The sequence below is a fragment of the Caloenas nicobarica genome, chromosome 1 (assembly GCF_036013445.1).
Source record: "Caloenas nicobarica isolate bCalNic1 chromosome 1, bCalNic1.hap1, whole genome shotgun sequence".
Lineage (NCBI taxonomy): Eukaryota > Metazoa > Chordata > Aves > Columbiformes > Columbidae > Caloenas > Caloenas nicobarica.
Window position 1 is genome coordinate 146,768,393 of NC_088245.1, and position 26,052 is coordinate 146,794,444.

At 42.2% G+C, this 26,052-nt stretch overlaps 2 protein-coding genes across 3 annotated transcripts in view; one reads left to right on the forward strand and one right to left on the reverse strand.

Annotated features, from left to right (window-relative positions):
• Positions 1-268: 268 nt before the first annotated feature.
• Positions 269-10,437, reverse strand: TXNDC9 (thioredoxin domain containing 9). 2 transcript variants are annotated; one of them, XM_065644753.1, is made up of 5 exons: positions 10,353-10,437; positions 8,437-8,653; positions 6,251-6,369; positions 4,131-4,385; positions 269-1,776 (listed from the first exon to the last, which is right to left on the reverse strand). In XM_065644753.1, the coding sequence occupies exons 2-5, from the start codon at positions 8,623-8,625 to the stop codon at positions 1,659-1,661; spliced, it is 681 nt and encodes a 226-aa protein (XP_065500825.1). In that variant the 5' UTR covers positions 8,626-8,653; positions 10,353-10,437; the 3' UTR covers positions 269-1,658. The 2 variants fall into 2 exon arrangements, with proteins under 2 accessions (XP_065500825.1, XP_065500833.1); XM_065644761.1 differs by lacking the exon at positions 10,353-10,437 and adding an exon at positions 9,683-9,780.
• A 2,164-nt stretch (positions 10,438-12,601) lies between these two features.
• The window catches only part of EIF5B (eukaryotic translation initiation factor 5B), a 38,434-nt gene continuing 24,983 nt past the window's right edge, over positions 12,602-26,052 (forward strand). The window contains exon 1 of the mRNA XM_065651320.1: positions 12,602-12,722. Coding sequence (XP_065507392.1) covers positions 12,688-12,722 — 35 coding nt within the window. The 5' untranslated portion in view covers positions 12,602-12,687. The remainder of the gene's footprint in view (positions 12,723-26,052) is intronic.

Genomic DNA, 26,052 nt, shown 5'->3' on the forward strand with positions numbered 1-26,052 from the left:
CTTTCTAGTGCATTCAGAGAGTTTGTGTATTAAAAAGGAGATCCACTCAAAGCAAGTCTACTTTGTGCTTCTAGGAGACTAACAGGCAGCTGTGTACATCTTAAGCCGATTGCCTTCCCAGAGTGATGCCTTAATGTTACACAGAAAGGTATGTAGTTTGCTAGAAATCTAGAAAGAGCACAGACAACTTTCCGATGGACCTTATTCAAAGAAAAAAATAACCCACAGCACCTAGACCATCTTATTTGAAAGGATGCAAAAGTCAACATTAGAATTAAAATAATTTTATTTCAGTATACACGAACAGAAATAAAATATAAATTTTTTAAACTTACAGAGATGTATTGCTGGGCTGGCCCAATCACAAGTGTTCTCCACTACAAGGCCACAAGACTGCCTAGACCCACTTCACTGCTTTTTGGGCCAATTGGATTCAAAGTACCACCTCAAAAGGGTCCTCTGACGCACAGCAATTTTTTTTTAAAACAAAACCTCACCAACTCTTCACCTAGCCAGAAATTTTACATTATGTTCCAAGGAACATCTCCCTTGAAAATTCTGTCCATTACTGAAGAACAGTACACAGTATGCGGCTCTATATCTAAATTTAACGGATCAAGGTTTCTCCCAAATACTTCTCTCTATTCTACTCTCTTGTACAAAGCATCTGCTATAAAATCCACACATTCAAAACCACATAATTATACAAACCTGCGAACAAGGCTGTTTTCCATATGCTTGTTCCTATGTGCTATTACCCACTGGATCAGCTTTAACATGCAGCGTACATAGATGGTAAAAGAGCATTTCTCTTGACCATCTATTTCATATTTCACAGAAGTTATGACTGTTTTTACAACTTATAGTGCAATGTAGTTAAGTTATTCAATGTCATGATATGGCACCATAAGATAAGCAATCATTTGTTAAAATGCGCAATTCCTTTACTAATAATTTTGTGGTGCTTTACTGATAATGTAAGTAATAACAAACTTTAAAAGACAACTGGCAGAGAAACTGATAAGCAAAAATATTTTTTAAGTGTCTGTCATCTCCTTTAATAATGAAAATTAGAAAAAACCTGCAACTATCACATTCAAGGAAAACAATTAGTAGTTCTTCACACAACACAGTTGAACTGTGGACTCGTGCCATATGATGTGGATGCTACGAGGATTTAAAGATATTTTTCTTCCATAATTTTAACCAGCGAATGCTCTCAGATACAGAGCTCCCCAAGCCACAGACTGCTTATTGTAGGGAAGCATTGCTATCTAATCACCCTGTTTTTACTCTTCCTTGTGCATCTGCTTTTGGCCACTGAGACTGGATGCTGGGCCAGAGGGACCTTTGGTCTGACTTGGTACAGTTTGTTCTAACAATTACTTCAAAACACTTCATAAACTTATACAAGACGAAGTTCATTATTTGCCACATTATTTTGTTAGGACTCAGATTTTTGAATTATAAATGGCTTCCAAAAGAGGAAAAAAAAATATTCGAGCCTTTTTTTTTTGCTATGACTCAGTTGTATAAAACTGTATAGAAAAATTAGCGTTATGTGCAGATGTAATGAAAAGCAGTAAGCTTCATAAAAAACATTCTTAGAAATGTACCAAGCGTAAACAAAAGATGATTTACAAATACATTTAGCTGTTCTAGTCATCATCAGAATCTGAATCATATTTCTTTCCTCTGATGGTCTTCTTATCCAACTTTGTAAAGGTTGTTCCAAATTTCTTTTGACTTTGAAAAGGTGGATCCATCAAGTTTCCACTAGAGGAAAAGAGAAAGACATGTTGATTAAAGCTGTATTCCCACAGACAGTAAGTAGCATCTCTAATTACCTGTTTCTCCAGAAAAACACTGTAAGAGAACAAAACCCCTACTCCCTAAAGCCATCCTAAGTAGCACTGTGGTGTTGCTAGCATAGCATGTCCTGGGCAAAATGACCTGGATAAGAGCAGAGTGTGAGCATAAACAGTACTTGTGAGTGGAGCTCTAAAGAAAAACTGTCTGAAAGGGCTTTGCTGCAAACTGATCATGCTAAAGACAACCATCTGTCAGATTAAACCAGGGAATTACAGAGAGATTTTTCAAAACAAGTACAGAGCCAGAAGTACAAAAGAAGCTAAAATTTCCAACAGGGACTTTGGAGTAGAAACAGATGAATCAAAATGGGGTTTTGTACTGCCAGAAGTCACCTTGTCCTATCTCTGCCTAGGCCAGACAGAGTAGCTTCCTCATCAGACAGTGTACTCCAGTTAAGGGAGTGTGGAGAGACTCGCACCTCAGCGTGTGTGTATGACCCTGTGGGGCCTTTCTCACCAGTGCAGGTGTTTGTGGGCTGTTGGGAACAGCAGGTGCTCACATAAAGCTGGAGCACCCATATGGAGCACCCACATCTCCTACAGTGGGGGTGCACATGGAGGTGAATCCCCTCTCCTTGCTCAGAAGAGGGTGTGCACGCTTCCACTCACATGACCTGCTAGGGGTTTGCATTTAAGTGTGAGTGAGCAAGCAATTAAAACCTTCTGGAATGAGCTATAGAAGGCTGTTTAGAAATTTGTAGGCATTAAGATTTTGTAAATACCATTTTTCTGATATTGATCCTAGATGAACAGTGCACAGACTGCTAGTTAATTACAGGTCAGTAATAACTCAAGACATCACTTAAATCCTGATTTTGGCCAAACGATGTGACCTGAACAGTTTTTTCCCTAAATACAGTATGTCCTTTCACCATCTGCTATCCCATAGGCTGAAGGAAAAGAACTGTTTCTAGGCTCTGAGTAGGACTATCTCCTTTTCAAGACCTTCACAGAGTGGGACATTACATTCAGAGCAGTGTAGAAGTGTAACGCTTGTACATAAATGGATGTCTCCTGGAATGGATCTCCCAGGCTGTGCAGATATTGTGGCTCAATTTGCAAAGCCAGGGTACCAAACTCAGGATCTGGCAAAAGGAACAAAGAACCAAAAAAATCCCTCACTCCACAAAGAGCTAAAAGCAGAACACACAGTACCAGCAAAGTCAAGTAGGATGTATAATAGTATTATGCTGTAAGCCAATGTACTAATATTAAGCAAATTCAGTGCAGCTTCGTACAACTCCACTGAAAGATTTCTCCCATAAAAGGCTCTTGCTGTCTAGAATATATAACCAAGCTGCCTTACACTCCTCTGCGTATTTGCTTGTTACTGAACTGGGAAGTGGGTATTACCACTTGTTTTGAATTATGTATTTCCATTTCAGTCATTTCATCTGAAGTTCAACAGCTACTAAGCTAAACTGAGCAGTAGTTTCTTTGCCTTTAAGATACACCATCACTTCTTGACAAAATTTGGAAAGTAGATATTAAATAAGTTCAGATAATAAGTTCAAAATAATATTATTAAAAAAAGCCAAACAAATTCAAAGCAAAATTAACTTCAAAAGATAATGGTTTAGCCACACTGGAAAGCAAAGCAGACAGTTCTGGTAAATAATTCTCTTGTAGTTAGGCTATTGTGGTGACAGTTATATTTTCTACTGCCTTCTACCCTGTAGTCTTACATGTGGGATTTATTATGATTATGTTGTACTGCTACACAATGAATTTATTTGCACTTCTGCAACTTATTTTCACTTTCTGTACTGTTCATTGGAAAAAAAAACCCAAACAAATAACAAATAAGCATATTCAGCTATGTAATATGGACTAAGATGCAGCTTAAGGACGAGTTGGTGAGTTTTCTCTGAAGTGAATTAAAAATGCTTCAACTTTACCACATTGCAACTGTGATATCTAAGCATCTATAGCTGATTCAAAAAGGATTACATTAGATGCATGACTGAGAGACTGTATCAAAGCAGTGTAGCTACTCGATACACCTCATGGCAAGAATTCTCTTTTGTACTGTACAAAAGGACAATGTAATGCTCATTATAATGTCTTGATACTTCACCAAAAAGATACTCTCTTCTCTCCCTTGCCAAAGCGCAGAGATTACATAATGGGATTAAACTCCCAGGTATTTTAAGCATACAACATACCAGACAAAGTTACAAACTTTTACAGATTCTGCTGTCTGCAAGTATGTTCTCCTTGCACTGTATTTGAAATAACAATCACAAAACAATTAATTACCTGTAATTAATTATGTCTGCACAGCCTAATCTCCATTCTAAGGTCTCTGTAGTGAAGTCGTCAGTGTTACCGAGATCAGTAAATCCCACAATATAGTCTTGTGTTTTTCCATCTTTTACTAGTGCTAGAGTGGGAAGTACTTTGATGCGCAGTCTCTCACACAAGAAAGGAGATTTTTCAGCATTCAGTTTCAAGAATTTTGTCTCAACATGCTTTTTTGCCAATACAGTCAAATGTTTGTCCATTATTTGGCACCTGTGGAAAAAAAAAATATAAAGTGTTAGAATCAAGAAGCTGAAGAATATGTATTTTAGAGAAAGTTTAAAAGGAACAATAAAGAGCTAGTTCTATCATGCTAATTGCTCAGACATGACATTGTAATTAAGAATTTAGTTTCAAGAGAAACTATGTTTCAAAGGTAGCTGGATTTAATGGCTAACAGAATAACAATCTGGAGCACCTTTATCGCACAATTACACCATCCGCTTCTCTTATTTCTTCCTAATTACTCCCACATACACCTGAAAGCCTCTCTCATTTCTTGAGGCCTGCGTTTATTGATGAAATTTCCCTCTGACTTCTATTCTTCCTGCTCTAGCTTCACTGCTTGTCAGCTGGAAAAATTTCTCTACAATGAGGATTTTTTTTTTTTTCAGTCACCATCTCCACAACTGAGATGCAGTAACTCACTGTACAGAGAAAAACAAGTGATTTGCACAGACTGCTTCAGCAGTGCTATAGGCAAGAATATTTCACTTTTCTGTTGCAATGGAATAGGGCTGAGCATACAATTATTGTTTCTCAGCTAAGAGACAGTAACATCAATGGCTCAAAATACTTGCCTGATGGCAGAGGTTCGTGGACTTGTCACCTGCAATCTCAACTTTCTGGACTGTCTTCTTTTTTGGCTTAGCTGTGCTAACTCCATGATGTGACTGTCCTTTAACTCAAGAGGAGAGCCAAGTAGACCAATAAGCAGGCATGGGCAAGGATGAAAGCAACTTGATATTGTGGTTGGTAAACCTGACACACTAGCTTCAAGCTGGTCATCAGCACAACACATTTTACAAAGAACTTTCTCTAAAGTTCCTTCTCCCGTCTGACTCTACAAACTCTGTTGGTTCAAGAAACAAGAACCAAACAACCCACACCTGTTCTAAGCTGCTTTATTTGTAGAGACAGTCTTTCAAGTTCTTCAAGTAAAAGCTAGTCAAATACAACTGCTTCGGATATTTCTGAAACCTAAACATTTACATTAGAAAAGATAGGATGAAGATACCTCACTGCATAACCCAGCTTTGACCTCTTTCAATTTCTTATATTGAGGCTGTTTTAGTCTATATTTTATAAACTAGAGAGAATATAACACCTTGCGGGGGGAGAGAAAACCAGCAAACCAAAACCAGGACAACTGGCTTCTCCTTCAACAAACTACTCTACTTTGCAAAAGCATTTTAACAGAAGATACTGAGACAGACTCAGTGAGGAACAGCCTACAGCCTAGAACTCCTGAAATTCTTCCACGGAAGTGGGAGATCTTATTTTAGGTTCCTATTCTGAGTCAGGACATATTCTCAGATCTAGGTCTCTCACATAATCACGAAGGCACAGGCACAAAGGGAAAGCAGCTGTAATTGGTATGCACAGATCCTTTCAAAGTAAAAGGTTAAATTCTGAAGATGTCTAGACAAGTTTTTGTTTATACTTTTATTTTCATTGCCAGAACTGTCCAGAATACCTCTGTTTGGAATAACCAAAATGAAACTTTTCAAATTCTGCTCCTGTATGGTCACTACATTTACAGAGCTGGCTCCCTCAAACTAAATCAATAATGAAACACAGTACTCTCTCAAATACTGTCAAAGATGTTATATGTTCATATTCTAACCAGCTATGTAACAGAGTATCAACGATTGTCAAACCATGTCCAGATTAATTGGAATGGAAAAAAATAAAATAATAAAATAAAATAAAATGTCGAAAGATTTGGAAAGCAAAGGAATTTAAATACTTCTAAAAATGCATATTCATTTGTGGGATTTGAAAGAACAAAAGAACATGTCTGGTTTTGTAGACATCTATAAATAAAAGGTTTATTGAGCATAGCTTATTTACTATACCTGAACGTTGTATCTCTATAGAAATGGCAAACCACGTTTTTACTTTCTTTGACTTCTTGGAAAAAGTCTCTCTCACTTGGAATTTCTCTGTATTCTCCATGTCCTTTTGAAAGCCACTCCTTTTGGAAAGCATAAAAGGAAATAATTAGTATGGAGGTCGTTAGTCCTGCACCTGTCATGCAAACTTTACAGATTTTAAGAAAAATAAAAGAGGGCCCCTGCAGTAGAAACCCATTTCATACAGTAATGAAAGATAAAAACTGTTAATCAACAGCTGGGCTACTGTCTCTAAAATGTTTTTGTACAAAGAACTCTTGTATAAAACTGATTCAAGTCATTACATGTATTAAAATGGATTTTGTCGAATTTTTCCCTCTATGAAAAATCAGGGAGAAAAAAAGCCTACTAACTCACCTGCAACAGATGATGATTATCTATCAAATATACATTGAAGGTACCTTAATATGAGGTGGGCTTCCAGAAAACACATACATACCATTAGTAATAAAATGTATGGAGAAACAGAATTTCACATGCTAAAATTTACAGGCAGCTTCAAAAGCCACCTGATTAAGTGTGCAAATACAGTTTAGGAAAAGCTGATCTAGATTTTCAACAAACAGATTTAAGAAAAATCCCAGGTTCTACACCACCGGAAGTTAGTACTTGTTTTAATACCTACAATTAAGCCAAATGATTAGAAGTTATGTGGTATGACAGAACTTGACAAAAAATTTCAGTTTCCAGTGGTGGGGGGGGGGCGGGCGGGGAAGAAAAATCACTGTTCTTGATCTTGCAGTTTTGACCTAGCTGAGTGAAGGGAAAAAAAAAAACCAAACAGGTTTCCAAGCAAGCCAAAAATACCCTGTATGCTAAATTAGGATAGAACAAAGAATTTCCTGAACATCATACACATTTAAAATGCATAGAAATATGAGCACATGAAGAAGTCATCATGATGCAAATCAAGAACTGACTTAACCTTCAACAGTGGGTATGCATTAATTCCCTTCCGCACAATCCTATTCTAGAATACTGCGGCAGCTTACTCCTTTTGCTGAGTAGTACCCTACTTCAAATTTGCATTTGAAAATGCATGAGAACAGTGACTTAAGATCAACTGACATGAACAAGTTTTCACATGTGAACTACCACATGTTCGCATCCAAGAACACATAAGTGTTCCGAGTTCGGATAAAGGGAAACACTAGAATCAAATATAAATTGAACTTGTGAAGACACGCAAATAGCATGCCACTTTCTCTTATTCTTTGTTTAGATAATCAAAGCTGCTTTCACTGCCTGTCCTCCAGCATCCCAACCATGCCATAACACTTTACTGCATTCCCGTTTCAAAGCAGGGCATTAACTTTTGTGGGTTCCACCACAGCCAGAGCACCTGCTTTTAACCCAGTCACCTACCTCAAACCCAGTCTATTTCTTTGTTTAGGTTTGCTTAGATGGAGTAAGCTAAGAAATCTATGGCTTCCCTACTCACAATTAAGGTCTCACACCATATGCTAACAAAATTTTGCTAAGAACTATATTCAAAGATACATTTTGGGGAACATAAAGACCACAACTACGCATGGGATATCAGAGACTAAAGCAGAATTTCTTTCCTGCAAGAAGAAATGAGCAGTCATACCATACAAAGACAACATTTCATTAGGTTAGAAGGAGTGGGACAAATCATTCCACCCCAGGAACAAGGAAAGACCCTATATCATTATTCTACAAAATACCTCAACAGAAGAGCATGCATCACTTACATTCCATAACTAACAATCTCCAGAATTCAGAAGCTTAAGGAGCCTAAAGACTTATGATTAGGTTGCCTACAAGGCTTATGCTTCCAGATAGCAATGTTCAATGAATATGGACACACTCAAATCTTTGTACGAGACTCTTTATCCTATCCTTATTGTAAAAAATCAGAGGTTCTTCTCTCCTGTCAAAAAACACAAAACATGCACACATGGACAGACACTTGCTTTCCTGCAAAATGTAAAGTTAGTAAGTACAGGGAGGTGTGGAAGAAGAAAAAAACCAAAACAAAACAACCGAAACAAAACCCAAACACACACAACCCCAAAAAACTTAGTGCACATATACAATTTCCCTGGGATTTCCAAAACGTCTGTTACACTCTACAAATCAAGAGTCTATATTACTACAGGAATTACTTGTTTCTGCTGCTGGGACTTTTTTAGTGCCTCAAGCCTCCTTTGTTTAAGGCATTCCAATTCATCTTCATCCATTTGGTCAAGCTTCTGCATTTCAGCATCCAGATGTTCCTCCACAACCTTGGCAGTCTGAAGTATTTCATTTTCCAGAACTTTTTGAAGTATTTCAACAGAGGTATCAGCAGCCATCTTTAACTAGAAAGTGATCTCTTCAGAGCTGTGGAAATAGATACATTGAATTAACATTTATACAAACACTTAAAGGCCTGACCTCTCTCACTTGCAGTTCACACTGTAGAGAAACAAAATGCCATGCTATTCGAACATAACAAGAGATAGTTACTTTTGCAATGAACACAGAGATGGCAACAAAGACACCACTAAATCCTGTTCTCTCAAGCCCAAAGCCAGCTGTTGAAAGTGCACAGGAACCTGAAATTACGTATCAATATAAAGAAGTAAAATTCAGCAGTTCCAAAGGAACACTCGTCTTGAGCCAGATCCACGTACCTTTAATAAATACTCTGAAATTAGAATATGCAACTGGAAAGCTCCAGGCTGCTGGGAGGAGGTGTAAGATAAGTCTAAGCAACAAGCAATATATAAGTTTCCAGCACTAGTTTAAATGCCTGCTGCATATTAACATATTTAAAACTGAATTAACACTCCTCTCTCCTCAGCTAAAAGAAAGACAAGGTGCTCAACATCAAACACATTAGGCCAATACACTGCTTCAATTAGCACAGGAAAAATACTACTGCAAACGCCACCCTATGGCAGCCAGTGAAAGTATTTAAAAACCCCCAACAACCAACTGCCTTATTGTTGTGTGAAGAAACACAGCTAAAATAATTTTCTGTAAAGTTCCCCCATCCAAACACTACAAAAGGCACAAAGTACTATGACTGGAGTGCATGAAGAGCTGGGGCAACATAATTGACTGTTCTCCCTAATAAAGTTACACTACAAAAACCTGTCACTGTAACAAACAATAGTTGAAAAACAGAGACAGTGCACAGTCACCCTAACCAGATTCTTAACCTGCAGGCCACAAATCTGATGTGCTGAGTTTGAGTTCCGGTGTACTCTTGGCTGTATTTCAAAATAGTCAAACTACCGGAGCCACTGTCTTTGTAAACACCTTACACATATAGAGGCAAGAAAGCATTTTAAGTAGCGATGGGCAAAGTACCAACACCACGGCAGCACTCCAAGTGCAATGTAACATCAGCAGTGCTATACTTACTGCAACAGTCACAGCTCCTCTGATCTGCAGTATCTTGAGTCACTCTCCCTGAAGCTGCTAACTATAAAGTCTCTCCATTAAAACTTTCTATTCCTCTTTCTTGTATTTCCAGAAGAAACAAGAGCCTTGCTAGTGCAGGCTGAAGAACACTAGGTCTTCGGGAGAGGGAGGAAGCCCTGCTGAGCTGGGGCTAAGGGAGACTTGTCCTCCAACCAAACACGAAGGAAAACCAACCCCAGCCAGTCTACACAACAGCCTGAGGTCCCCGGAGGGCCCTCGGCCCCCCAGGTTGTGGAAGCCTGGGTGCCAACAAGCGTTCCCTACGCAACAGTGGGCCCGCACCCGCGGCCGCTCCCGGAGGGCTCTCAGCACCGCTGGCTGGGCCGGAGCCCGCCCACCCTCCCAGGGAGGGGCGTCGGAGGTCTGGCCGACACCACCCGCCAGAGCCCGCCCGCAGAGGGCCCGAGGGGCGCCGCCGGCTGACGGGGCGAGGCGGGCCGGCCCCCGGCGGGACACCGCGCAGGCGCCACGCGCCTTCGCGCGGCCGTTACAGAACAACGGCCGCCTGCTCACCCACCCAGCTCCTGGCGAGCTCTCTAGAGAAAGCCCGACCCTCCCCCGGCCGCACCGCCGCAAGCGGCCGAAGCCCCGACACGCAGCCCCCACTCACCTCTCCGCCACGCCACGCCGGCCGCGCCGCTCCCCGCTGCCCCCGCTGGCCGCGCCCCGCCGGCGTCTCGCGAGAGCCGGGGCGGAGCCGGTATCGCGTGCACGCAGAGTCCCACGCCCCGCCCACGACGCGTTCATTGGCCGGCACGGCGGGCGCGTCCCCGAGAGGCGGTCGGGCCCCCGCGCGCACGCGCTGCGCCGGTGTCGTTGAACCCGCGGGTAGCGGCGAAGAGGGGGCGGGGGGGCTCAGTCAGGGCCGCGCCCCTTCCGCGCCGCAGCTCCGCCCCGCGGGAACTGCCGCTGCCGGGACGCGCTGCCCACCCACCTCCCGTCCGCCTTAGCAACCGCGCTCCTCCCGCTGTGCGCAGCGGCTCCCTCCACCTTTCCTTCCCCGGCCCCGCCGAACCGGCACGTCCGGGGTGCGGCAGCGGGGCCGCTCGAGGCTGCTGGCTTCCCGCCGCCGCGCCGCTGTGGGCGGGGCTTGGCCGCAAGGGGGCGTGTCCCGGCCCCTTCCCTCACCTCAGTGTGCGGTTGTGACGGCAGCCGGGGGGTCCGCGGCTGCCGCCGCTTTTCTGGGGAGCCCCTTCTCGGCTGAGGCCGAGCCCCCGGCAGGGAGTCGGGGCGCGGCGGGGGGCGTAGCGGCCGGGGGCCGCGGGGCTGGGCTGGGCCCCTCGAGCGATGCCGTGAGGTAAGGGCGGCCCGCGCCGTCTCGTTAAGAAGACGGATGCTCGGGGCTTGTCGTCTCTTTGCTCTTCTTGCAAGTGTCAGTAGAAGACCCACAGCTTTAAATAATGGGAGATTAAAGTGTGGGGTTTTTTTTTTAAGAAAAAAAACCCCAAAAGTTCTGCTTTCTTCTCGTTTCCTGGAAACCTGACTCCCCGGTACTGAAGTGTGCTGATGAGGAAGGTGGGGCGGGAAGATAAACTGTGGGACTTGCCTGCAGCCCCCTGGGAGCCTGGGCGGGAGCGGCTGATAAGGAGTTGCAGCTGTGTAAAGGCAGAGAGGAGTAGGAAGTGAGGGTTTTAGGGACCGAAGCGAGGTGGAGGTGATGACCCTGAAGCTGAAAGATGAAGAGATCAGTGCTTGTTCTGTCTGCGAAAGGAATTACTGTAACATGATGACAACAACAGAAAATGTGCAGCTCTCAAAGCATATTAAATACTGTGATGTCGGTGATCCCTGAGACCACTGTTTTTCCTGCTCCCTCTTGCTTTGCCCTTGAGAAACCTGTCTGGGAGGAGATGGGGTTGTAACTGAGAGACCCTCTGCTATAGCATATGCTGTGTTTGCTGTCTAACTTCTGTGCCGTATTTCTTGTGAACTTAGGCTGTGTTCTCCTGCCCCACAGCAGCAGTATCCAGGCTCTCCTGTGAGCGAGCACAGTACCATTTCAGCTCTCGTGCTGCAAGGCTTCCTGAAGGGGAAAGGAAAAGCTATGTATACTGAGAAACTCTGATGAGGAGGGATGGAAATACTGTCCTTTTAATGTTGCTGCCCGGCAACCAAACTCGACGCTGGGGAGCCTCGGTCCAAAGAGCTGAGTTTGATTTGCCCTGAGCTATAAGCCCGCCCTGCTGACTCTGACCCCCCCATTCTGGTGGGAGGCCAGTCACCACAGGGTCAGACAGTGGGGGATAAAGGACCTGCAGAACCCTGCAAAGGGTTGGGGGAGCACAGCTTGTGTGTGCAGAGGAAGAACGGTGAGGTGTACTGGGCAGCGCTTGCTGACATGCCTCGCACTCCAATTGCAACCTGTTCGCTGTGCTGCCACCATGCACCCTAAAAGCTTTCCCCTTAATTTCCCTGTCCCCCACTTTGACACAGCTGTGCCGTTGGCCTCCAGCTAAAAGCTTTTCCTTTGTTTTGGCCATTCGGCTGGTTCTCCTGGCCAAAGGGGCCATGGTTCTGCCAGGAGTTCCGGGCTTCTGTGCACCCCCCCACGAGGTTGGCAGGGGTGCTGGGGGGAAACTACAGATTTGAGGCATCACTTAGACATTTTCCAGGGCTGCCCGAGGACCAAACTGATGGGAACAAAGCCGCTTCCAATAAGCCGGTCGCTGGAACCCCCCGAGACCAGCCGTGCTCCCGGCGAGGGACCCTCCGCCGCTGGCCCGCCCCGCGCCGGGCAGCGCTGCCTGTTCCCCCTCCGGCCGCCGGGGGGAGCCAGCGTGCGGAAGGCGCCCGCCCGGCCGGCGCCGCGGCCGCCGGCTGGTCGCGGGGCAGGCCGGGACGGCGGGGGCGGGGCGGGCGGCGGGGGCGGCTTTACCATATGCACGGGGCCGCGCGCGGGCGGCCGGGCAGCGCTGAGGTGCGGGACGAGCGCCGGGGCCGCCGCCATGGGCAAGAAGCAGAAGAACAAGAGCGAGGACAGGTAGGGCGGCAGCAATCCCCGCCCCCTCTCCTTGCCCCTCTACCCGGGCTGCTGCTGGCGGCGGCGAGCGCCGGTGCCGCGGCGCTGAGTCAGGCCCTGCCCGGGACTCGCGGCCTCGTCGGAGGCGGCGGGCAGGCGGGGCTCGCCAGGCCCGGCCAGGTGGCCGTTGGCCGGGCGGCGTCGCGGCGGAAGGCCCGGCCGTGCCCGTCTCCCGGGGGAGCGGCACCGGCTGTGCGTGCAGGCCCGGTCGGCGCCGGAGGCCCGAGGAGACGGCGACCGTGGGTGTCCCGCGGGTGGCCGTGTGGGGAGGGAGGCCGGCGGCCGTGGGGGCTGGCGGCGGCAGGAGAAACTTGGTGCGGGAGCGGCTGCGTTGCTACCGCCGCCTTTGCGCTCGCTTTTAGGTGCTTCATGGAGCCTCTCCGGGGTTCTCTGGGGGTTTGTCCGGGAGCAGAGGGTGGCAGGCGACCGATGGTTGTGAGCGCAGGTCTCGATTGTCAGCCAGAAATAGCTACTTGGTTCAGTTGCAGTGCCCGAAGTGGGTTTTGGGTTGGGGTTTTTTTTTATTGTGTGTTTTTTGTTTTTTTTTTTAAAATTTTTTTTTAAATGTGTGACAGTGCTACAGATCATGCTATAACTTAGTCATTTGTGCATCCTTAGTAAATGCAGATGTTAGGTATTTTAGTGACTGGAGAATAAGAAGATCACTTCTACGGGTATGTGCATATCATCTTGGATACTGCCCCATCTGTGAACTTTTTTGTGTAAGAGGTATGTATAACAGCACTTATGTTAACCATGTGGAATACTGACTGAATAATGTTGGGTATGTATATGCTAGCAGGAGAGGCCCTATTGTTACTTGTCACTGTAAAATAATAAATACAAAGATACAGTCAATTTGGAGAGTGTTTTTTAGTAGTTAATACTGACAAGGAGTTAAATGAAAACTGACATCTTAAGATATGTACGAACTAGAAACTACAACGTTTTTCCTTACCTAGACTGCTCATTTTTTATATCCTTTTTGAGTCATTTTGTGTTTCTCTTATGAAAGCACTCCCTATGACAGCTACTTCACAGAATACTATTTTCTGTCTAAGTGTTTCTTACTGCCTATATGTGTATTGCATTAACATGTTGATGTTAGTGACTTAAGGTTCTTGCCCTTTACCAGGTTAGGGTGTAAACTGTTTTAGTTTCTCTGGTCTTTCTGGGTAATGAGTATTTTGCTCATCTGACTATTTTTCCTCACACCTATGACATATGCTGCTTTGTAGCACCTGTTGTTATCAGCTTGTTTCACAGGTATATCTTGGGAGCAGCTCTGGTGAGGCGATGAGTCAAGTGTGATTTGAGAAAGAAGAGGAAAGGGCTGGATCTTTGTACTCTAAAGGAAAGAAGGCCTCGTGTTTGTCTTTGTAGCTGGTGTGGTAGATGCCAGAATCGTGCAGAAGCCTTCAGGTACTGAAGCACTGCTGCTCACGGCCCTTTTAGTGACAGTGGCTGGTGTGCAGGGGATGCTTTGGGACTCTTGGTGCCTACTGGATACCTTGTTCTCTTTGTGTATCTCCACGTGAACTTCTGTGTGTTTATAAGTTACAGAACATGGGCCTCTCATGGGTGCTATGCGCAAAATCTCATTTATGTCTGAGAAATGGAAGCATGCCTTAAAAGAGAGGCCAAGAATTTATTGTTAGAATAATTGAAATCTTAAGAGCCTAGTGATTGTTAATTTGGATCTAATTGTTACAAAAAAAGAAGGAGCAATAATTCAGTTAAAGGAGTTATGCTTACCACCTCACTGCTTCTGAATCCTAAGGTCAGTGGTTTCATCCTGATGCTGGTGCGCTGTTAGCATCAAATGTCCTTCATGAGGAGCAATATGATCACTTGTGTTGATAATTTCATCTAGGATCCACTTGAGATCATTTTTATATGCTTGCTGAAGTGCTTATGTGCCTTTGCTCTTCATTGGTTTGCAGCTCTGTTACATCCAAATATGTAAAAGGCACTATATATTAGATACAATTTCTTTCTTGTTTGCTATCTGTAAAACCAGTTTTCTCCAGGCCTGCATTTCTCTTAGCCAACTGCTGGTGAGTTGTGGGGTGTCCAGTGCAGAATCCTGCACAAGCCATCTCTCTTTATCCTGTGCCTGTGCTCTTCTCCGCTGCATCCTGTTGTCTCTACTTCTCAAGGCCTCTGCTACCATACCAGGCCTGTATTTCTCTACAGTACATCCTTGTTGGAGAGTTGTGAATATCTTGTTCTATACAGAGTAACTGCTTGTTACTGCTGTCTATATGAAACTACAGTTGCAGCATACCCTGTTAAACAAAAGCAGAACCAATTAGTCATGGGCACCCGGTCAATTAGAGAAATTGCTGTCACAGCTAAATCAAGTAACAGTTGCAAGCAGGTCTAGAAAAGTTTGGCCAAAGTAGGCCTAACAGGCTTTAGTCCTAAGGCCTTGTAAATGCAGTACGGAGCTTATGGTTTGATACTAATATTGGCAGTACTGTGTTACAGGGCTGTGTGGTTGTATGGCAATAGGAGGGATGATGTGGAAGAAGAATTCAACAGATACGCGCTCGAAAAGGACAGGATAGTTAGACTGGGTGTGTTTTGTAGTGGGGAGTTTGAGGGGATGGGAGTGAGGATGGACCTGGAAGGCCAGTAACATTTCGGAATAGTCTCTGTCTGCAGAGCTACCCTCATAATCTGGTGGTGTTGGTTCTAGCTGACACCCATGTGAATGTCAGGTTCCCTCAAGGCAGAGGCTGCATCACGTATTTGCACCTGTAGCTTGAAGGTGGGATTCAACATCCCCCATCAGTCTCCCTTACATTCCCCATAGAGTGAGAGAGGAGTAGCACTGTGTAATCAAAGGCTTCCAGCTGGTTTTGCCTCCTGCACCTTCAGTTCTGTGCTATGCAGTGTTATTTGCTTCCTCCTCTTTTTCCTCTCTCCCTCCCCAACAATTATGTTACAGATACAATCCCTTACATCTCTTTTGGCTGCAGCTCCCAAAGCATGTGGCAGCTCATGGGCATAACTTGCAGTGTGGAGGAAGCATGTGGGAAGATGCAGGTGGTATGTCTGTGTTGTGAATAGTGGTTTGAGAATTGATGTGACAGGAAGGAGATTTTCTGCTTATCTTCCGACATACTGGGACAACTTACGGAAGGTACAAGTCATCTTTACTGTTTTCTCTCCTCACCCCCATAGCTTTGATTTCTGTTGTGTAGTCTTCTCCTCCTTTGTTTGTGCTACGTACGGCAGAGGTCACACTGATGAGCACTGATATATGTCTGGGAAGCATGCTGGTAAATGAGGGTGAGGATGAATCTCATCATGGGAACAGGGTATAAGTACATAGGGACAGGACCCTGAGTGACATGATAGCTGTGGTGAGCAGGGAAAGAATGGGAATGCAGAACTGTTGCCTGTTATGAATACAGATTGCTGCCTGAACAGATACACCTATAAGTCTGTTTCTACTATACCAGCACCCTTGAAACTCTGACTCCTGCTGCTTGATTGCTGTGTGTCTGTCAATGAAGAACGTGTTTATCTAGAATGGTCAGGATATGGTCACTGTGGGAAAAACACAGCATGCTGTGTTAGAGATGCTTTGTAAAGGTGGAGACTGTCTTGGGTCATATATGGCTCCTAAGTCATATGGAAGCTGCTTTAATGGTTTCCTTTTTGGAATTTTAATGGTTGTGTTGATCACTCATTTTCAGATGAAACTTCATAGCAAATCTTTCAATAAAAATATGAGGTATCTGAATTTTCAGACTTTCATAATGGAAGAGTAGGTGTTCAGATATGTAGACTAGCTCCTCTTGGGAGTGGTGTGTTGTGCTTTGGTTCTTGGATAGAACTGTAATGGCAGAAGGTATGTCAAGGTTCTACCCTGCTGTCTTTGTGAATTTAGTATGGGATTTTTTTTAAATGTGTGGGAAGAAAGGCTGTTGTAAACTACAGAACTGTGCTTTGAATTCAAGCCTCAAACTGCTGCTGTAGATTTGCAAGTAAGAGTGCTATATGCTGTATGTTACAAATTATTTCCTGTCTGGAATATGGATCTTTCCCCTAGATGGTGTTAGCTTTTCATGTGTTTCACCTCTTCTCCCAGCTTTAAGTCACCTTCCTCTTCTCTTAGTAGTTTCCCTTAGCTTCCAGTAGGTAGTCTTTAGGTGTGTTTATTCTTGTGCTCTTTAATATTGTGATCTATTGCCTACGCATACCACTCTGATCATTTGTGCATATTGCTTTAGAAGGTGCCAGCTGTGATTCCACAGCCAAGAGTGAACACTGCTGCTAAAATAAGACTTACAGTGCTGTTACTGATGCTATATATTGCTTTCTCTTCTGCAAATTAAATTGCTGGCATTGCCTACTAGTCATTCTATTTGGCTCTTTTTTTTATTAGTGTGTTAAGTAAAATCTTATTTATGTTGTGTAGGAAAATTTTGTGAAGGCTAGAAAGCCTACAAACACCTTTAGTTAAGAAACATTCTGTACACCAGAAAATTTAAAATAACTACTTCTATCTGCTTCTCAAAAATATTTCCACAAGCAAAGCTTTCTGCTGTTACGCCAAGGAGAACAGCTGATGATAAACCCTTGAAATCCCTGTTTTGGAAATCTTATCTGGAAGATGCCAGGATTTTGTACTGAAAAATTGAGTAAAATAATGCAAAATAATTTCTTCATTACAGAAATTTATTGGCTTGTTCTATGCAAATGTATATTTCTGTTCCCCACAAACCTACAGTTTTTAACACAGGCATTTCATATTTATAAGAAATCTGGTTTTATACGTTTGTTGTATTATTTTAAGCAAAACATCATTGTAAAAAGACTGTAAGGATCTTCATGTATTTGCAGTAATGGCAACATAAACCAAAAAGTACTGCAGTACTAAGTAGATTGTTAGAAGCAGCTTTTCTTGTAAAAAATCTTGATTCTCTTAATCTTTTACCTTCATGAGGGCTTCTAAACCTTATGTATAACTGTATTTTATGAAAGCTACGAAATAGTATATGGCAGGCCAGCAGGATTTGCAGAAACTGTTCTTTCAGTTCTCTGAAGATCACTGGAAAGCCTCTCTCAGAATGGTTTATGGTAAGTTTATGGTAAGTTAAACTTTGCTATTGTTGTCGACACTCATAATATCAAGCCAGATAAGCTGGCAGCTCTACATACCTTTGCTAGTTTTAATTACATTAGTACTGTCATGTTGTTCTGACTGAGCTCATGTGTATTGCTGTATGTTTTTTCTGTGCTGTTCATCACTTAAAAGCTGCCCAGGAGTGAAGGTTACAGTTCTGGGCAAATTCTCCAGTTTAGTAACTTTGCATGCTTGCATAATATTAGTTTTCCTCCTCCCTCTGGCTTCCTCCACAAAAATAGCCCTCTAGACTGGTAGAGGAAATAATTTCTCTGCACACAAATTGTGTGTGCAGATAATTAATTCAGTCATTAAGTTTGGCTTGCTAGAAAAGTACAATGCAGTCTGGTGGGTGTTCTGGTCTGAAACCAGTTGGTATCTTACACAAGATGTGTGTTTTGATAATCCTGGTGTTTGCAGCACTGATGACTTATTTCCATACGTGTTTTTTTTCTTTTACTGTAGTCTAGTGGAGATTTTAAACACGAATCTACTATTTTAACACTGAAATATATTTCTTTAGATGCATGCTGTAAGATGAAGTATTGTTTTTAATCATAGTTAATGTAGGTGGGCATCCTTTACTCTTCAAGATTATAGAGAATCTAAAGTGTATTTCATGCAGTGTTCTAAATGGTATTTTTGTGATGTATTTTGATTTTATACAATGAGAGATACATAGGATATGGAATTATAAGACACTGGACTTGGAGGTAATTTCTGTCATCTTCGTACTTTTTCTAAACAAACAATACCCAGAAGAACTAGTTCAGGGAAGACCAAATGCTAGTTCTTAGTGTTTCATATTCTATGCTTTTAGTCATCTTGTTCTCTTGGGACATAAACACTTAAAGTGAACCTTGAAGAACTGCTTTCTTCTAGAGCTCTGTGTTGCTAGCTACTAGCCACAACAGAAGCTTTTTATCTTGAAGCTTTGCTATATCTTTGTTTGCGTGGGAATTTTAGGTTGTGGTGAGGTTTTTGGTATGTGTGGTGGGGTGTGTTTTTGTGCATGTGTGTGTGTGGTTTGTTTTTGTTTTGGTGTGTGTGTTTGTGTGTGTATGTGTGGGGTTTTTTTAAACTGGGTTGTATAAAGGAGACTTTCTGTTTTTCTAGAATCTGTTGGGGTTAAAAGTTATGTTTTCTATGTCTTTTTCAGAAGGTTTTGCTTAGCTGATAGTTATTACATACTTCTTTTTCCCCAGCCAAAGTTGAAAGAGAAGGCTTGACTCTTTATTATTAAAAACAGAGTCATTGTCTTGAGAGCCCAAATAAAAAGCAATTACTGTGTTATTCAAATTGTACTTCCTTGTTGTCTCATGTAATTAGGTAGCTTCACCAGCTTCCTTCATCTTACTAAGGAAAAATAGTGAAGGTGTAGTTTCACATCACACTTAATTTGGTTGAGCTGTCAGATGTTTCAAACCGTATGATCTTACTCTTGCCGTCCCCATTTCCATGCTGTAACTGCTTCCATTGTGTTGGATTCAATACTTACGTGCTCACAGGACAACTCAGGTGTGCGACTTGATCTGCCAAAAAAGCATTTTCTTTAAGGACTTGGGGCTGCAGGACTGCCTGAGCTGATGAGAGGGAAAAGTGTGGCTGGGAATGGGGAAGGAACTTGCTTCTTCCCTCCCCTGCTCTATAGTTTGAAGAAAAGGCAAGGAAGGGGGTGGCCTTTTTTGGGGGGCTGTGATTATGTGTGTGTGTGTGGGGAGGTTTGTTTAGCACCATCAGCTGCAGTGGTGGGTTGTGTCATTGGTACTCGCATGGATGCTCCTTCACTTCTTGGGCTGAGGAAGGAGTGCCATTCATTCTTTCCTGAATTTCAAACTGTTTCAAGCATATGTGATTTAAACGTTTTCAGTAGGAAAAATAAGGTGGCTGCTTCTACTCTAAAAAGAGAAGTTTGTCGTGTTTGTATTCTTCAATAGGTAAGAATGAGAAAAAGGCCACAGCTTTGTTTTCATGTTTTGAATAGCCTTGCTGAGCCAGCAGATGCTTGCATGTTCCATTTCTTAACCCACTTAAAGAACAAGTTGGTGGTGTGTGGTTTGGAACAACTAAATAGTTACTTCAAAAATCACTTATGTTCTGTAGCATTTTAAACCAGTTGTTCTAAAAGAACTTTTTTTTGGAAGAGAGAATGCCAATTTATCTTAATACCTACGGGTAAAACCAACTACCACTATTTCATTCAGCATCGGTAATTTACTAATCTTGAATAAGCTTGTATTTAGAAAAGCATCCTTGTTACTGGGTTTATGACCCACATATACAGGCGATTGCTAAGGTACTCTACGGGAGTAATGGTAAAGACCTGTCTAAAAGTATTAGTTTTACTTGGTCTAAAACTATTGCAAAACCAAACACATGGAAACAGATGGTTCAGCTTCTTTTCAGTCTTTTTGAAGTTCAAGGGCTTTTTTTAAGTAAAAGAAAATGACTTAATGACAGTGATGTTCCTTTGAAGGTGGTTAGAAGAGTTGGTGTCATGTAAATGATGAAATATCTCCGAAGTTGCCTCAGCAAAAATGAGTCTTCTGATTATGCAGGAATGTGGGCAGTGAGTTCACAGGAGTGATGCAACTTTCCTGCTGTGTCCACTTAATGACTCTTCTGCCCCATGCACGTGAAAGGTTTTCTTTTTTAGTCTTTTTTAAAAATTTTACAGCATTTTATGACACTTGAACTTCATCTTTACAGAGACAGCTTAAAACCAATCCTAACTGTTTCCACTGTAATTTCATAGAATCATTTCAGTTGGAAGAGACCCTCAGGATCATAGAGTCCAACCATAACTTAACTCTAGCACTAAACCATGTCCCTAAGAACCTCGTCTAAAGACCTTTTAAACACTTTCAGGGATGGTGACTCCACCACTTCCCTGGGCAGCCTGTCCCAATGCCTGACAACCCTTTCTGGGAAGAAATTTTTCCTAATATCCAATCTGAACCTCCCCTGGTGCAATTTGAGGCCATTTACTCTTGTCCTATCACTTGCTACTTGGGAGAAGAGACCGACCCCCTCCATGCTACAACCTCCTTTCAGGTAGCTGCAGAGAGCAATAAAGTCTCCCCTCAGTCTCCTTTTGACTTAGCTTGTTATCTCAGTTACTGTAAGATGAAGGCAAGCTTTAGTAAGCATATTTGTGTCGATCAGTGCAGTGGATTGAAATGTACTTGTAATCATTGAGTCTGTGTGTGCCCTTTAGTGTTAGTTTCAGCAGGAGAGTGTTATCCTCTTGACTTTGTTTGCAAAGCTGGATTTCCAGTAGTTAAGGGCTTGTTGTAATTTTAAGATGAATTCTTCCATTTTATTTCTGCTGTTTCTTTAACTATTTTTAATAGAGTCAAATTGATATAAATAAGGACAACTGAGCTCTCTTGCATATTGCTAATTAATCCCATTGCTCCACTCTTTCAGTTCATGTATGGATGAATAGTTTTCTTTGCTCTTTATCTTACCTGCTGTCCGGTCAGGATGCCGTCTCTGTCACAGATAGATGCACAGTGTCTGTTCATAATGAAGTTTTGCCCTGTGTTTGAGGATGAGTATTGTAGGTACAATAATAAGTGTACTTAAAGTCATAATCGTATATGGTCTTAGGAAAGAGTGTGAGGAAAACATGCATGTTTGCTGGCGATCTTACTAATATAATATGCATGTCTGTTATCGGAGACCGTCTGTGAAATGCTGTTGGCGTCAGTTGGCTTGCAAGGCTGTCCTTCACTAGAACCTGCACGGAAAGCTGGAGGAGCTTGTTTGGCAAGGAAAGGCAGTTAGCATTTCAGCTGCAGAAGTTCACAGTGCAAGGAAAAATGCTAAAAATCTATTGACTCTTATTTCGATAGTTGTAGTACTGTCTTCTCTGCATTTGGCCTTGTTTTCCGGGGCAATGCCCAGGAAGTCTTTCCGGTTTCCATGCTTAGATTTATCTGTTACAGAGATTGTATTAAATGCACAATGGAAATCCCTAATGATTAATATATTAACTGTGCCATACTTGGATTAATTTTTTGAACCTTCCATGTAAGAGAGAAGCGATAGATAATGAAAAAATACTCTAACTGCTCTGAAATACTTGCTTAGGAAGCTCTGTTTTTTTATCTTATTTCAGAACTGTAAGTTTAAATCTTGATTTGGAGCATGACAGCTTCTGTTCTGGTGAGATGTGCACTAATTAACACCTGTAATATGCTAGACTACAGAAGAAAAGATAAAACTTCAGACTTCAAAAATACATCTCGCTAATCGTGCACAAGTGTTGGAGACTATGAAACTTTACAATTTAAGCTTTCGTAAGCAAAATGGCAAAGCACGCCTTTAAAAGACTAAAGGAAACTCTAGTATGTGGAAACTAGGATTAACCTAAGTTTGAACATGTGTAAGTCAAAGCGTGTGTTATAGTGAACTCTGGCCTCATGATGACTTCCACAGGGAATTTCTGGGTTCTGACTGTTGCAGGCCATTGCATCAGAAAAAGAACTCGCTCCAATACTGTATTTGTTTCTCACGTTTAAAGAACACTCCCCACCCTCTCCTGCCCCCCCCCCACCCCCAAAAGGGCAAAAAAGTCCAACACCCGAAAGTATGTTCTATTTTAGTGTTTTTTCCAACAGATGCTATGTAATAACAGAGTGTGGTTTTTTGGGGTTTGATTGTGTGGTGTTTTTTTTTTTTTTTTTTTTAAACTGCGGTTCTAGTCCTAAATATATTGTTTTCTTGCTGTACTAGCAAGAGAAACACTGCAGTGTTTTTTTCCACAGACCATGTGTCTATCAGTCACGAGGTTTTTCGACTTTTCTGACTCAATAGCTTGCAACTCTCTGGGGTCTTATAAGTAGGAGAGCTACTGGCCATCTTTTTACATCTGACTGAGCAGCGGTAGGTGACAGCTCTTCATGTATTTCCTAACTCTACCTTAATCTTCACACTGAAAACTTTTCATACTTTCTTTTATTTGTCACTAGGTTTGCTTAACATGTAACACCAGTAGGCTGTGTTTTGGAGTGCTGCTTTCTGTTATTGGCCTGATTTGATGCTTTTATTGCATGAGAGATGTTTTTGAATTTCCTTTGTTGCCCGTGCCTGTCTTAAAAATCTCAAAATGCTTACTTGGGATGATCTGAGTATATTTGATCCTGATTTGGTTCAGAATGGTGTGTTAGCACAGCATTTAACTAGTGACCCAGTGAATATTCAGGAATCTATTCATAAGTGGCTTTTCCTATGTAGTGCAGGTTTTCAGGGGACTATGTAGACAACTTGTACTGGAAACCTTTTTGGCAAGAGATGATTTCTTAATGTCATTTCTAGGACAGTAAGGTCAATGTTTTTCAGTATAAAGTATGTGGATGTTTCTATATGTGTCTTTCAAAGAGCTTTGGAATATTTTGAAGTCTTATGTTGCTGTAATCCTGTTTAAATGGCAAAAGGCAGTGAAATTGTGTAGGGGAAATGTGGAGCGCTTTTTTTTTTATCAGTGATGCAATTCTGAAGAAAAATAATTTTGCTTGATATCTGAAATGTGATCTCTGCATACTTGCGATTGATTACTGCCATCTCCTTTCATTAGCTTGACTGTTGTGTATTATCCTAGTGTACAGCTTTGCCCTGGATTAGGCACAGACCTCCATGGAGAAGTGTCTTCAGCCATTTAATGTTTTGAAAATTGCTTGTTTAGGTTTATGAGTGAAGTACACACACCTAACTCTTGCTGTAATTTACTGCATTAAAATGCTATTCTAGCAATATCAGAACTCTTTTCATATCTGGCAGCAAAAATAAGAAGCTGGATTTGAAAGTACATGAATAAGAAAGGTGGCTCAGGCTTTACTTCTGAAGCAGAGACAGAAGAAAAATCAGGGAAATGACCCCTTCTCAGCAGTGCAGCAGCACTTTGCTTTCAGTTTAACACTTCAGCCCTCCTTGTGCCTCTTGTGTTGGGGAAACACAGGGTTACCTCCGTGTGTGAAGCTGATCATCAGCAAGCCTCCTTTGAGTCCAAAGCACTGGGAGCTTGAATGGCCTCATGTAGTGAGGCCGTGAAGTCTATATATGGTAAAGTCTTCCTGTGAAAGCATTTTGAGGTCAGAACTGAAAACTGAGCATACTTGTCCTTTCAGGTTCCCGTATCAGGCACTCTTAGGTTTGGAGTTAGGACCCTTATAAAAGCTGGATGGAGGGGCAGATCTTTTGGAGGAGCTGGAGGAGTAGAAGGTTCATGCTAGAGTGTCCGGGTTTTGGAAACGTGTTTGGGGACTGCTTAAAAAAGTTGTACAGGAAAAGGTTCCTAGGTGTATCTTCCAATGCCAATAGGAAGGCAGCTCTTCTGTTATGTATCTAAGTGCAGTGAGTTCCTTATGATGTAAGATATCTCCCATGAAGAGAATGGAGGACACCTCAATCTTCTTTTCAACTTTCTTTTATTATGAAATCCTAGTAGAATATTATTAGAGTTTTAAAAGGTAAGGAAATTCAAGGTCAGTATGGAAATAAACTTAGCAATGGAAGCCAGTATTTGAATTCCCTGGCTTTCCAATGATATTATTGCTTTACAGTTGTTAAGAAGGATTATAACTCTATATTGCTGTATATACAAGTCCATGCCGTCTTAATTTTACTTTTTATTTCATCGAGGCTCAAATGTTTGAAGCCTGCTGTGCCACTTCTTAGTACATGGAAGTGTAGTGGAAAGTATAGATTTCTCTGAAACAATTGACATTGGCAGTTGAAACCAAGTTTCGAAAGGCTCTGATACTATATTTATGCCACTATTGTGACAGCTGAACAGTCTTCGTTATTATTCCTAAACTAATCTTGCTGGTAGGTGCTAAAGCTTAATGTCTGTGAATTATTTTTTTTTAGTGTTTGATTTGAGAGAGTTTTCCCTCCCCCCACGCCCCTGAAGTTTACATCTTCAAGGTTCAGTTGAAGTGAATTGTTTTAAAAACGAACCCCTACCACCTTAAAGCCTGTATCCTGGAAAACATAAGGTACCATAACCTTCCTCTTTTGCTAGTAGCATAAAAACATGTGTGTTATGTTTGGACATAACTTTCAGCAAAGCTGCAGTGTGAAAAGTCAGCCTTGAGAATGCCCATATAAAATACAAGCTGTTTAAAGGCTTGGCTCTTTAATATCTGTACAGCAGTCTTATTAAGATCCTGTAGTAGTGAGAGCAGTACAACCATGAAGAAGTAGCAGCAGAGCTTATATTTTGGTGTCTTCAAACTATTTCAAGCTTGGATTTGACTCAGTCTTCTCCATTAATTCCTAGAGTAGGAGGAAGTAAGCAAGTATGCTTAATAAAAACCGATATGCTACGCTTAATGCAAAAAGAAAGGTGAGGGCCTATGTGTGGGCCTAGATGTAATGTAGTCAGCCTGATGCTAGGGCTTTAACTCTAGGTGTAAAGATGATTGTTGACACTTCTATTGCAGCTGTCTATGCTACCCCCAGTGCACAGCCAGTTAAACTGCTTTATAAAACCAGCTCTTAAAATTGCTGAAACATCAAGTCAGCTGTTCTTAAGGCAGGAATGGCCAAAAAGTTTATTCTTTCCTCTTGTGGGAGGTGGAGATTGGTTTAGAAATCTTGCATTAACTATTTGAGAGTTACATTTCCTTGAGAAATGTGTTACTTAGGTCAGCACATAAGAAGTACTACTGGGTGTATTCAAGGTGTGTTTGTTTCTTGACTAAAAGTATCTATCTCTGGTAATAAAGATGCTATACAGTGAAGTGCTTCATTGTGCTGCTTTTTATTTGGTTTGTGCAGTCTATATAGAAGAAAATTTAAGATCCTAAAAATAGAGATAATCAGTCTTGGCTTTTAAAAAAACAAGGAGTGCTTTGTTGCTTGTGCTAGTGTCACATATAGACAGTGTTTGACTTGCTTATGCCAAATATTTTTGGATAAAATGGGTTTGTGAATGTCAGCATTCACTTGTAAAATGATTCTCTTGGCCCTCTCCTTTCGCAAAGAGAAATACAACTTAGGCTTACTGAATTTCGGAATCTTTAAGGGAATAATTATTTGATTTTCTTTATTAACATTCAACTTTTGAGTTTGTATATTGTCGAGGCTCTGGTAGTTTAGAATTGACTGATATCTTTGGAAGAAATTTACTTCCCTTATTTTCTG